Here is a 13,041-nt window from a genome sequence, read left to right on the forward strand (position 1 = left end):
TCAGTCCCAGGTTCCGGCCCCTGAGCCGGGTCCTTTCTGAAGGAGGAAACGGTGACAGAGAGGGGGTCCGGTGTCGTCCCGCGGGGAAGTGTCGCCTCCGCTCCGCTGTCCTTTCACGATGGACTCAGTTCCTGCTACTGTGCCTTCTGTCACCTCTTCCCCGGGGGACCCGGAGCTTCTGGGACCCCTGTCGGTGCTCTACGCTGCTCTCATCGGCAGGCTCCTGGAGGTGATGGGCCCCCGCCCCCAGCTCTGGCAGGCGGGTGGACGAGTTCTGAGCGGACGGGGCGACTGACTGACGGGGCGAAGAGGAAATAGAGTGTGTCAGGCCCGAAGCGGGCGGGACGTTTCGGTGCTGTTTAAGGAGATGATGGGAGTGTATTTGAGAAGGTTTTGTCGCGTGTTCATTTTTTAATTACTTACGATGTGCCAGGCACTGTGTTACTTTCTGGTACACAGTCGTAATCAAAACAAGCGAGCGTCATCATACGGCTCCTTTTCATGTTATCCTCCGCACCTTTGGGGGATGGGGCCAATATGATAGTTAACTTCTACAGGGCCGTGAAAACAGTGTAGAAGCAGACAGGAGTTTAATGCGCTGTCTTTGAGGAAACTTTTAAAATGAAAACATTGGGTTTATAGACGACAGTTAAATTCAGAATAGTCTGTCTAAACCAGTTAGTTATCAGGAAGTGTTTGCAGTTTCTCAACCTTTGTCTTTCTGTGAGTAGAAAACAATTAAGATTTCAAATCTTAGAGGAAAAGCTGATATTTGCGTTGTTCATTATCGCTTCGGTTTTATTTGCAGCCATAAAAGATTCTATGGTATGTTTCAACTTTTTGTTTTATGTGACTTGAGTCATAAAAACCAGCTAAGAGAAAAGTATGATCCAGAGGGATTCGAGCCATGTGTTGGACAACATGATGTGTAGGGCTTATTGCAAAATGGAAATATATGCTCAATGTAAAGACAGATTTATAATGTTTTAAAATACGTCAAGCCAAACAAGAAATAGGAGGCCGCCAGTATCCTCTTTTTATTGAAGCAGTGGAAACTATTGAAGAACTTTGAGGGGATCGCTATGTAATGGAGTTTGAATTAGATTTCTGCGGATGATTCTCTGTGACTGCTTTATTGTAAATTTCTGTCAGGTTTCCCACAATTTCTAATATCTCTATTTCAGCTAGTTGCTACATTGCCTGATGATGTTCAGCCTGGGCCTGATTTTTACGGACTGCCCTGGAAGCCTGTACTTACCACTGCCTTCTTAGGAATGGTTTCATTTGCCATTTTCTTCTGGAGAACTGTCCTTGCTGTGAGTAAATAAAATTAACGTATACCTTTAGACTCATAAATACAGGACTGTTTTATAATCACTTGCCCTGTTGTTTCTTTTTTAGTTACTAAGTTGAACACAAATTAATATTTATAATCCAAGCTAACAGTGTAACCTTTGTTGGTAAAGACATAGGTGAACAAGACGGCATGTGTATAATCTCAATGGGAAAACTTCAGTTTATAAATCAGAAGCATTAAAAATGTTCATGTCCTTTTATATAGTATAATACCATATCTAATAGTCTATTCTAAAGAAGTAACTGATCATACATTAGAGATCTTGTATAGGGTGTTAAAAATGGAACCGTGTTTATTAGAGTGAAAACTTCACAGAACCTAAATGATCCATCATGGGGGGGTTATTAAATTATTGTTCATCTATATAATGAGATATTAGGCAGCTCTTAAAATTTATGTATTCCAAAGACATTGGGGCACAGAAAGTGCTCACAATTTAATGTTAAGTGGAAAAAAGCAGAAACCAAGACTTTAAAGTGAAGATAAACTGTGTATTATGTAAACGCATATATACGTACAGAAAAAATGCTGCAAATGGTAAAAATATATATCAGGAGAAGAGGTAAATTTTCAGTCCTTTTCCTTATATATATCTGTTTCACAGATTTTTCTAATTTGATCATGTGCTGTTGTGTTCAGAAAACATCTTTTTATTTGGAAATACATATTATATAGTGTCCAAAGACACACTATTAAAATTTTTATTCCTTAGGGTCTTTTTCTGTGTATAATTTGTCTTTCATGCTTTATATATATATATATATATATATACACATATATATATGTATTCTCGTACAGATACATGCTTATGATTGTTTCGTGGTCATCTAACATAATTGAGGAAGAAGATATTCTGTGTAAATGAGCTTTGCAGATGAAAAGCTTTCAGTTTCAGTTGAAGCTTAACAGTTAAATGGCCAAAAGCATTGGATGAGTACCATTCTAAACTTCGAGTATTCTGATTTCTTAATTTTATCAGACATATCATTGTTAATAAGCTTTCTCTCCTTGCACAAGTGATTGTAAAATCACTTAAAAAGAAGGGTCTTTTGCCTGGATTCTTGTGAAGACTCCTTAAACCTCATGGGGCTTTTCCTCAGATACGGGGAAAAAGAATAGAAAGGGTGAACAGAAGGGAAAACGGTGAAAACGTTTTCTGTTTCCCACTCTTAATTCTCCCATCTCAAAAACCCTGACATGGCTTAGAGTTTTACAAGGTTATGTAGGCTTTATGTCCTAACTGCTGCCCTGCAGCCTCAACATTTGGGACCTTGGTCCCTACTCTCATTGCCTGCTTGTTGCATCTTCCTGCTTTCCCTCGCCTGTTGATTTGGGTGAAAGGAGGATAAAGGAAGCTTACTCCCTCATTAGCAAGGCTGTGACATTAGAGAAATAGTTATTTATTTCTGTGTTGGAACTCTGAATGCAGTTTCCTGTAACAGCATCGTTAAAAATGGTATTAGATACTGTAATAACATTGAGATCATGGATGATTTGTGGACTGATCTGAGCATCTCATCACCATTTATGATGTTTGACAAGGGAAGTAAGTTCTGGGTTACAAAGACATTTAGTAACACTTTTTTAAAAATTGAGTACTGCTTGTATTTTATTCTCCTGTAATTCGGTGCTGTCTTTAGGAGATGATTTAGAAGATGTTAGCTGCTATTTCTCTCATTGCTTGTGTATTTTCCTGTAGCAGTCTTCTTTTCCCTTTTAGATTTATGACTGCTATTTTTAGGGGGTTGGGAAAATCAGATGCTGCAGTCTGTTAGATTTCTAAATTCACCCAATAGCCAACTTTGATTAGGAGTTCTAAGATGTTTCCTCATGAAAGAGGCATATCTTAGGACAACAATCATGCCTTTAATTTTGTTTCCTCAGAGTCTTTTTCAATTATCATTGTTTCTAGATCTCATTCTGGCTATTTGGGGTTGTCAAGTAAATGATTTGGATAAGTGAAGCATTAGTATGTTTAATATGAAACCACTATTCCTCTTCACTTTCTTTAAATTGAGAAATAATTGACTAGTAACATTATGTTAGTTTCAGGTGTACAAATAATAATTTGATATTTGTATATATTGCAAAATGATTGCCAATAAGTCTAGTTATTAACATCCGTCACCAATACATAGTTACAAGATCTTTTTTCCCCTTTTCCCCCCTTTAAGATCCGCTCTCTTAGCAACTTCCATGTATATGATAATCCCTTTCCATTATGGAACTTAAGTCCTCTTTTAATAAGATTGGTGCTCATTGAAAAGATACGTGAACGTATCTTTTTTATTTATTTTTGGCTGAGTTGGGTCTTCATTGCTGTGCGCGTGCTTTCTCTAGTTGTGGTGAGCGGGGGCTACTCTTGATTGCAGCACGCAAGCTTCTCATTGTGGTGGCGTCTCTTGTTGCAGAGCACAGGCTCTAGGCACGCGGGCTTCAGTAGTTGTGGCATGCGTGTTCAGTAGTTGTGGCTCGCGGTCTCTAGAGCACAGGCTCAGTAGTTGTGGTGCATGGGCTTAGTTGCTCCATGGCATGTGGGATCTTCCCGGAGCAGGGATCAAACCTGTGTCCCCTGCATTGGCAGGCGGGTTCTTAAACACTGCACCACCAGGGAAGTCCCCGTGAACGTATCTTTAGTTGCAAAAATAAGGTATTTACCTTAGTGCTTTTATCTATCATAAACTATTAATGAAGTATCACTACCAATTAAATTTGAAATTTTTTTAGCCTTTTCTTATTTTTTAATCCTGTGGATCCTTATGCTGAACCAAACCATTATTAAATTTTCATTCTGTTATGATTTGACTATTTTGTTAAGAACTATAATATTTCTATTAATAAGATGTCTTGATATCAAGTTTAATTTTATTTCTCTCTCTTTTAGGTAAAGAATAGAGTATATCAAGGTAAATATTCAGGCTTATTTTGTTATTTGTACTATTCCCTCAGTACTGGTATTTGATATGAGTTTTGTGTAAGCTAACAGTAGATATGGTGACTTCTGATCTCTGATTGACTTATTAACTCCTGAACATTTTACTAATCCTACGTTGCTAGCTTAGATGACAGAGTAGATGGTGATGCAAGTAGATGAGATAGGAGTTGAGGTGGCAGCAGGGAGAAGAGGATTCGGTTTGGCAGATTGACTTTGAATGTTGAAGTAGTGCAATTTATTACCTGTGAACAGTGTTCCTGTGCTAATGGTTTATTCAGTACAGTAAATACGTATTTAAGTAGATAATTTGAGGAATAGAGGTATGTCAATATGCTTGCATTTTCTATTTCTGTTTACAAATGGCATATATTTGAAATGATCACATTTTCTGAGAAGAAAGGTGCTCATGAAGGGGAAAGACATTGAGCTAAAACATTTTACTGTATTTCCTGTCTTTGAAATAAATTTAAATTGGAATCTCATTGAAGTAAGGGTTCTTATTATGTTTTTCTTAAATTTTAATATTTTTACATCCTTAGTGCTGTTAACTACAGTTTGCTTTTTAAAGGCATAATAGTTAATGCTGAGTTCATTTCCCTCAGAGTGCCAGATAGCATGTCTTTGCTGCTAATGCATTGGGTAATTCAATTTTTGATGATTTTATGGATTTCCCCCCCTTTTCAGTCACTGAACAGCAAATTTCTGAGAAGTTGAAGAATATCATGAAAGAAAATGCAGAGCTTGTACAAAAATTATCAAGTTATGAGCAGAAGGTATTAATTATTCTCTTAGTTTTTTTCCCCCTGTGGTTCCAGCTCGAATTATTTCCTCCTGTCTTATAGTTCAGTTGTTATGGTGGGTTTTTTTGGGTTTTTTTTTTTCGGTACGCGGGCCTCTCACTGCTCTGGCCTCTCCCATTGTGGAGCACAGGTTCCGGACGCGCAGGCTCAGCGGCCATGGCTCACGGGCCCAGCCACTCCATGGCATGTGGGATCTTCCCGGACCGGGGCACAAACCCGTGTCCCCTGCATCGGCAGGCGGACTCTCAACCACTGCGCCACCAGGGAAGTCCTGTTATGGTGTTTTTAAATCATATTAAAAAAATTTTTTTTTATCTCCTACAAACTATCCAAATGTGAAGTAGTCATCATATGTGTAAAGTACTGCTTTCTTCTCTGAGGGATCTCCTATTTGGAGATAAGTTGTTTTTTTTTCTTTTGGCTGTATGGCCCGACATGTGGGTTCTTCCCGGACCAGGGATCGAACCTGTGCCCCCTGCAGTGGAAGTGTGGAGTCTTAACCACTGAACCACCGGGGAAGTCCTGGAGATAAGTTTTGGTAGCACTATAATTTATGTTTCTAAATTTTGAATGCTTTATTTTATTTAGATCAAGGAATCAAAGAAACATGTTCAAGAAACCAAGAAACAAAACATGATTCTCTCTGACGAAGCAATTAGATTTAAGGTAAAAATCCCTTCTCTTTTTGAGATTGCATTCTAAAGACAAAAGAAAAATAATGAGTAATTATTATTAATACCTTTTTTTGTAGGATAAAATCAAGAATCTTGAAGAAACTAATGAAATTCTGGGTGACACAGCTAAAAGTTTGCGTGCTATGTTAGAATCTGAGAGAGAACAGAATGCGAAGAATCAGGACTTGGTAAGAGTTTTGCTGTTAAGTGTTACTGTAAATTGGCTTTCCAACTATTTTGTAGGTTGGATGAGATGAACTCTGCATTTTCCCATGCTTTAACTCGAATAACATTGGGAGTCAGGGAAGTTGAACCTACTTGTATGCATTTTCGTGGAATTTTAAATGCTAATAGCCCAAGTTATTAATTTTACAGGCCTCAGAAGTATTTTTGTCCTCAGCCCTGGGTAATTTTCATATTGCTTGGCTCTGCCCTTTGAAACATGTAGAGCAGATAAGAAATAGTTGCCCCTTTGAGTGGTCTTAGTACTTTGATTTGATTTGTTTTTGCATGGTTCTTTTCTAAAAATAAACTTTAAATGCTAGAACAGTTTTTTTTTTTTTTTTTTTTAATTTATCTTTGGCTGAGTTGGGTCTTCATTTCTGCACGCGGGCTTTCTCTAGCTGCGGCGAGCGGGGGCTACTCTTCGTTGTGTTGCGCGGGCTTCTCAGTGCTGTGGCTTCTCTTGTTGCGGAGCATGGGCTCTAGGTGCTCAGGCTTCAGTAGTTGTGGCGCACGGGCTTAGTTGCTCCGCAGAATGCAGGATCTTCTTGGACCAGGGCTCGAACCTGTGTCCCCTGCATTGGCAGGCAGATTCTTAACCACTGCACCACCAGGGAAGTCCCTAGAACAGTTTTTGAATTATATAAAAGTTGGAAAGATAGTAGAGAGGGTTCCCATATATTGCACACCCAGTTAAGCTTGATCACCTGGCTGAGGTAGTATTTGCCAGGTTTCTCTGCTATAAAGTTACCCTTTTTCCATCCTCTGCATATTGTACTCTTTGGAAGGAAGTTACTGTGCACAACCCACAGTTAAAGAGTGAAGAGTTATGCTCCACCTCCTTGACATATTCCTTGATAAGTTTTGGAATTCTGTATCTGAGATTTGGCTCTTCCCCCTCAAGTCCAGCCATTTTTACTTTAGCAAGAGAATTTTTAAGTGACCTTGGGATTTTTTTCTCTACCACTAGGAAAAATCATTGATTTGAACTGGTTTACTTGAATTTTTTTTCATTTTCTTTCCTTTGACTTTTTTGTCTCATCATGTACCACATTATTTCATAACTAGGAAAGTTGTGGATGGTATGAAATATTTATGTCTTCAGTATTTTCTTTCCTCATGTCTTTACATTGTTGACTTTTCTCCTAGGCCAAGACTGGATCATCTGCTTTTACCTGCTATCTAGGGGATGGCTCTGCGATGTGTTTTGTTAATGTTTCTTCTTTTTATCATATATCCCAGTGTTTCTACTGAAATTCTAATACATTTTTGTGTTCTTTTTCCCATGGCAGATATCAGAAAACAAGAAATCTGTAGAGAAGTTAAAAGATGTTATTTCAATGAATGCCTCAGAATTTTCAGAGGTAAAGCTCTGTACAATTCCTGCAAGATACATTAATGTGATGTCTTAGTATTTTGAGGAGCAAACATTTGATGTGTGCTAGAAAATGCAAAAGACAAAAACCGTATGTCTAATTGGGAAAGTAACTTTTTATGTGTTTTTCTTTGGAATTATTGCATTAATAGAAGTGTTTTGCATTAGGTTCAAATTGCCCTTAATGAAGCTAAACTTAGTGAAGAGAAAGTGAAGTCTGAATGCCATCGGGTTCAAGAAGAAAATGCTAGACTTAAGAAGAAGAAGGAGCAGGTAAAGGAAAGTTAACATCATAGATTATGTAACTAGGAAACCAGATATCATTACTGCTTGAATATCTTTTCTTGGATATGGTTTTTAAGGAAATGAAGTACGTATGCAGGATTCAATTTTTAGATATGCAGAGTTTAAACTGCGCTCCCCAAATTGAGTGCATGTGTACATTCTCCATCTGTTCTAGGTTTTCTGTTCTTTTGTACAATTCCTTGCAGCTATCAGAATGTTTAGTCTTTGTCTCATCCAGCACCAGCCAAATATTAACTTGAATAGCCTTAAGAGGGCGATGGACTTGCTTCTTAGACCCAAAGAATTAGGTATTTATTACCCTCCTTTGAGCAGTTACTGTTTCTCTGACCAAGGGACGGTTACATGATCTGGAGTCTGGGCTTGGTAGGCAGGGAGACGTGCCCTTTTATTCCTACTGGAAGTGAATTATTTGAACTGGCTGCAATTTTCTGAAGGATGCGATACACCAGATCAGTGTCCTTGACAGCTCTTAGGTTCTCATTGCAGTTCTGAGGGATGGAGTCACTCTCCATCCCTTAACCAAGGCCATAGTATAGTCCCTAATGACGAGCCAAGGAAAAGCATGGCTCCCTGCTTCCCTGGCTCATTTTTTGTGGTCTTGCTGTCTCCAGTGCAAAAGCCATAACGTTTAGAAATTGATGTGTTTTAACTTTGCAGTTGCAGCAAGAAATCAAAGACTGGAGTAAATCACATGCTGAGCTCAGTGAACAAATCAGATCATTTGAGAAGTCTCAGAAAGATTTGGAAGTGGTTCTCACTCACAAAGATGATAATATTAATGTGAGTTCATTCTCCTGAATACGTGCTTAATTCTCATGAATTCTCATGAATCTGGGTAATTGAAATTGAGAGGCTCTTTCTAATAAATATTCTTTTGCTTCTTTTCTAGGCTTTGACTAATTGCATTACACAGTTGAATCAGTTAGATTGTGAATCTGAATCTGAGGGTCAAAATAAAGGAGGAAATGAATCAGATGAATTAGCAAATGGAGAAGTGGGAGGTAAGATTGGTTTCAGGGAGGTTGGACCTCTTTTTGCCTTCTAGTCTCTAAGTACACTGATGCTTTTTTCAGCAGTCTGAATTTCCTCTTTAGGGTTAAAGCTGTAGACGCCTGTCACTGAATTTGTACAGTTGGCCCTCTGAATCTGTGCGTTCACATCCGTGGATTCACCCAACTGCAGGTTGAAAATATTTGGAGAAAAAAAATTCCAGATAGTTCAAAAAAGCAAAACTTTATTTTGCTGCGTGCCAGCAGCTGTTTACATAACATTTACATTGTTTAAGGTATTATAAGTAACTTAGAGATGAAGTATGTGGGAAGATGTGTGTAGGTTATGTGCAAATGCTGTGCTATTTTATATAAGGGACTTGAGCATCCACGGATTTTGGTTTCCTGTGGGGGGTGGGGGAGGGGGTCCTGGAGCCAATCTCTTGTGGATACTGAGGGATGACGATACAGGTCTGTATGCGTTGGGCAGAGGTGGGTTGCTGGTTTGTGGTACAGCAGTAGGTAGGCACTGGAGCCAGAGCAGCATCAGTCCTGTCTCCCAGCTCTGTGTACTTAACAATCCTCAGTAGGAGAAACTTCTTTCTGAACTTCATGCTTTTATCATTTCTGTAGTTCTGTGGTTTTAGGGCCACAACCAATTTCAAAAGTACCGAGTGGTTGGAGCCGTAAACTTAACTAAGCAGTTAGAGTGGAGGCTAAAGGGAAAGAGTGTTTACTGATGAGAGAAATGTTTGTAGACACTCTATCTCAAGTTGGAGATTGTTCACATTGTGGGTGTTTTAACCTACACCTGGTAGCAGATTCAAGGGGAGAGCAGAGGAATGAGTCTTTCTAAATAAGATATTTGACTGGGGGCAGGTAGATCTGAGAGAGAAGAAAGAGCTTTACTTCACATATCCCTTCTTGCTCAAGTACAGCATGGATAATATTTTTATTGTACAAACTGGGAATTCTTTTTTTCAACCTAAGTTTGCACATCTCTTAAAAGTCAAATAGCTGAATCAGTTCTTTTCGTTAGTTTGTTTTTTCATTGAATGTTTGAACATGATAATTGTTTGGGGGAAATTAAGAAAATATAGTTAAACAGCAAGGAAGGAAAGAGCACTGAAATCCTTTTGTTTCTTAGGTGACCGGAGTGAGAAGGTGAGAAAGCAGATTAAGCAGATGATGGACATCTCTCGGGTATAGTCCTTTTCGTAGAGTACTATAAGTGCCTGTGAACTCTTACTATGCCCCACTTTTAAGACTGTTTCTCTCTTCTGCAAATTTTAGACACAGACTGCAGTATCAGTAGTTGAAGAGGATCTAAAACTTTTACAATTTAAACTTAGAGCCTCCATGTCCACTAAATGTAACCTGGAAGGTAGGTTGCTTCTTGAAAAGAAATTGCCACTTGAAAAATAAAGAGTGGCTTCCTGTTTCCGTGTTCTCACCCCCCTTAACTCTGGCCTCCTCAGTAAGTTCTCCAGTTCTTGTGCACACAAAGCTCTAATGTTTTATCCCTTACAGACCAAATAAAGAAATTAGAGGAGGATCGCAATTCCCTGCAGTCTGCCAAAGCTGTACTGGAAGATGAATGCAAAACACTGAGGCAGAAAGTGGAGATTCTGAATGAGCTCTATCAGCAGAAGGAGATGGCTCTGCAAAAGTAAGGTTTTCGTGGTTCATTGTTAACAATATTGTCATCTAGCTAAATGTCTGTACTACTATAGATAATCTTGTCTTTTTTAAAGACTGTTTATAGTTTTTTCTGCCTATAATTAGTATAGATTTGTCTTTTTTCCTTTCTGCCTTGTTTCCCATAACTTGCAATTTTTTTTTTCCATTTTAACTAATTGTCAGCAATTATTGCCTGTAATTTACTTGAAGCATAGTAGTTATGCTACTATAGTAGCATAATGGTAGTAGTAGTAGTAGTAGTAGTTATGATACCCCATAGTAGTTATGCTACTAACTAACAGGTACTAAGAGTTGCTGTTCTGGAAGTGCTTCTTTTGACGATTCATACCCTTTCTGAGGCTCCACCACTTACTCCACTTTTTTTTTTGCTGTTGTTAGTTATATCATTCTGATTTGTCTTGCATTTGTTCTACTAGTTTTTAACATAGCCTTTAAAAATCCTGAGTGATTTGTATGACATGATTTTAAATAGAATAAATACTTCAAAAGGAGTACTTAGTTACTGACAGTATTGTAAGTTTGGACTTAATATAGTCAATATTCAGACTATACATGTATAATATGTAATTGTGGCAAGGTTGTTGGGAGTTCGGGATATAGAAATGCTTGTTTCATCCTCAGAGCAACTTATGAGATAGGTACAATTATTATTTGTATATTAAGTATAGGAGGCTGAGGCTCAGAGAGACTAAGTAACTTACCCAGTATCACATCGTAGTGAAGCAGGGCCTTGTACTAGGTTTTTCTGACTCTATAGCACATGCCCCTAACTTTTTAACTGCATGTGTTCTCAATGACAACCATATGGAAACCATAAAAAAAAAAAAAAAGAAATACCTGTTTCATGTGTACGTTTAGGTATTAATCTTTTGAAATATACATCTCAAATTTGGAGTTAGATATCTTTTGAAAGATATACTTTCATAGTTCCAGTTTTCTCCACCAAAAATACCTGAATCCTCTAAAATAGTTTATTGGTGGCGGTTGCGATTTGTGTTTGCTCCTATACTTCACTCTTTGGCATTTATAGCGGTCTATGAGGAGGCTTATTTTGCTAAGCAAATTTAATCTTTTTCATATGCTTAGGTTGCTATTGCCAGATGCCATTAAACATTGGAACCATACCACTAACTTTTTCTCTAATTCTTTGCTCACCAAGAGATTAGGTTAGATTTTCCAAGTTTTATTCAGGCTAGCTCTAAATACCTGACTTGCTTCAGATAAATATTTCCCATTTCATTATTTATTATTATTTTTTAAAAAGCACTTCTCTGGCGACTTCCCTGGTGGCTCAGTGGATAAGACTCTGCACTCCCAGTGCACGGGGCCTGGGTTCGACCCCTGGTCAGGGAACTAGATCCCACATGCATGCCACAACTAAGAGTTCGCATGCCACAACTGAGGAGCCTGTGAGCCACAACTAAGGAGCCCGCGAGCTACAACTAAGACCCCACGCAGCCAAATAAATAAATAAATAAATATTGGGGGGAAAAAAGGCACTTCCCTGCCACCAGTAGTCATCTGAATCACCTAAATGGCAATTGTCTTTCTTTATGATATAGTCAGTGTGGCAATATTTTATTCAATTCCTCCAGCATCCATTCAGTCACCATGTCCGGGCACAAATTGCTTGCACTTCATCCCCAAAGCCACTGTGTGTGCTCAGGCCCAAGTCATCTTTTCTGCCAGCCCTTAACTAATCACCTATCTCCAGTTTCTCTTTCTTAAACCTCTTCTTCCAAGTCTACAGCTGCTAGAAGGAACTTTCTAAAATACAAGTCCTTGTATATCATCATGTGGTTTAAAATCTGTTGAGGAGGCCCCCCCATTCCCTTCAGGGTCAATTTCCAACTGTTTGGCAAGCACACAGGGCCCCTCAGCTGTCCTGAGCTGCCTCTCCAGGTGCATCTCCTGCAGCTCCTTCTGATGCAGCCTGACCTGACCACAGTTCCTTCATGCCACTCTGAGCTTCTGTGTAGTTATGCATGCTGCTTTTTCTGTAGTAAAAATGTCCTTTTACATTATTTCCACCTGGCAATCTCCTGCCTACTCAAATGTTTATGTTCCTTAAAATCTTTTCTAGAGTGAGTTGTGGCATAAATAAATAAATAGGTGAGTGCTCATTTTTTCCTTATAATGTAATTCCTAAATGTATATTTAGGTTTAAATTTACATATTGGTATTTGCTTTCTATTTGATGGCCTGTTCTGTGTTCCTTTTTCTCTTCTTTCTGTCTTTTGGATTATTTGAATATTTTTAATAATTCTATTTTTCCCCTGTGTAAGCTTGGTAGTTATTGGTTGCTTTACTTGTCTTCATATACTTACCCTAAAGACCACAGCATGTATCCTGGACTTAGTCAATAGATTTACCTCTTTCTGGGCTTTAACTCCCTCCTGAGTTAAGATGCTCCTGCATCTTTAATTCTTTGTATACTTAAACTCCACAAGATGTTTTTATTGTCTATTACAGTGCTTCCCGGCCAATATTCACTTGATTTACACACATATTTATACAGGCATACCTGGTTTTATTGCACTTTGCTTTATTGCGCTTTGCAGATACTGCATTTCTTACACATTGAAGGTTCGTGGCCACCCCGTGTCAAGCAAGTCTTTCGGCACCATTTTTCCAACAGCATTTGCTCACTTTGTGTCTCTGTCACATTTTGGTAATTCTCGC

At 38.5% G+C, this 13,041-nt stretch overlaps 1 protein-coding gene across 3 annotated transcripts in view; it reads left to right on the top strand.

The window, feature by feature from the left end:
• The window catches only part of MIA3 (MIA SH3 domain ER export factor 3), a 54,575-nt gene that overhangs the window by 29,948 nt on the left and 11,586 nt on the right, over positions 1 to 13,041 (top strand). For 2 of the 3 annotated variants that reach the window (XM_082833066.1, XM_082833067.1), the window contains exons 7-18: positions 1,185 to 1,316; positions 4,242 to 4,263; positions 4,977 to 5,065; positions 5,681 to 5,758; positions 5,844 to 5,954; positions 7,281 to 7,352; positions 7,532 to 7,636; positions 8,327 to 8,449; positions 8,559 to 8,670; positions 9,806 to 9,861; positions 9,952 to 10,042; positions 10,189 to 10,327. In XM_082833066.1, the coding sequence (XP_082689192.1) occupies positions 1,185 to 1,316; positions 4,242 to 4,263; positions 4,977 to 5,065; positions 5,681 to 5,758; positions 5,844 to 5,954; positions 7,281 to 7,352; positions 7,532 to 7,636; positions 8,327 to 8,449; positions 8,559 to 8,670; positions 9,806 to 9,861; positions 9,952 to 10,042; positions 10,189 to 10,327 (1,130 nt within the window). Of the gene's footprint in view, positions 1 to 7; positions 230 to 1,184; positions 1,317 to 4,241; positions 4,264 to 4,976; positions 5,066 to 5,680; positions 5,759 to 5,843; positions 5,955 to 7,280; positions 7,353 to 7,531; positions 7,637 to 8,326; positions 8,450 to 8,558; positions 8,671 to 9,805; positions 9,862 to 9,951; positions 10,043 to 10,188; positions 10,328 to 13,041 lie in introns of those variants that run through there. The other variant, XM_082833068.1, reaches the window with a different exon arrangement.

This window comes from Leucopleurus acutus (genome assembly GCF_964270905.1).
Source record: "Leucopleurus acutus genome assembly, chromosome: 2".
In the NCBI taxonomy this organism is placed as follows: domain Eukaryota; kingdom Metazoa; phylum Chordata; class Mammalia; order Artiodactyla; family Delphinidae; genus Leucopleurus; species Leucopleurus acutus.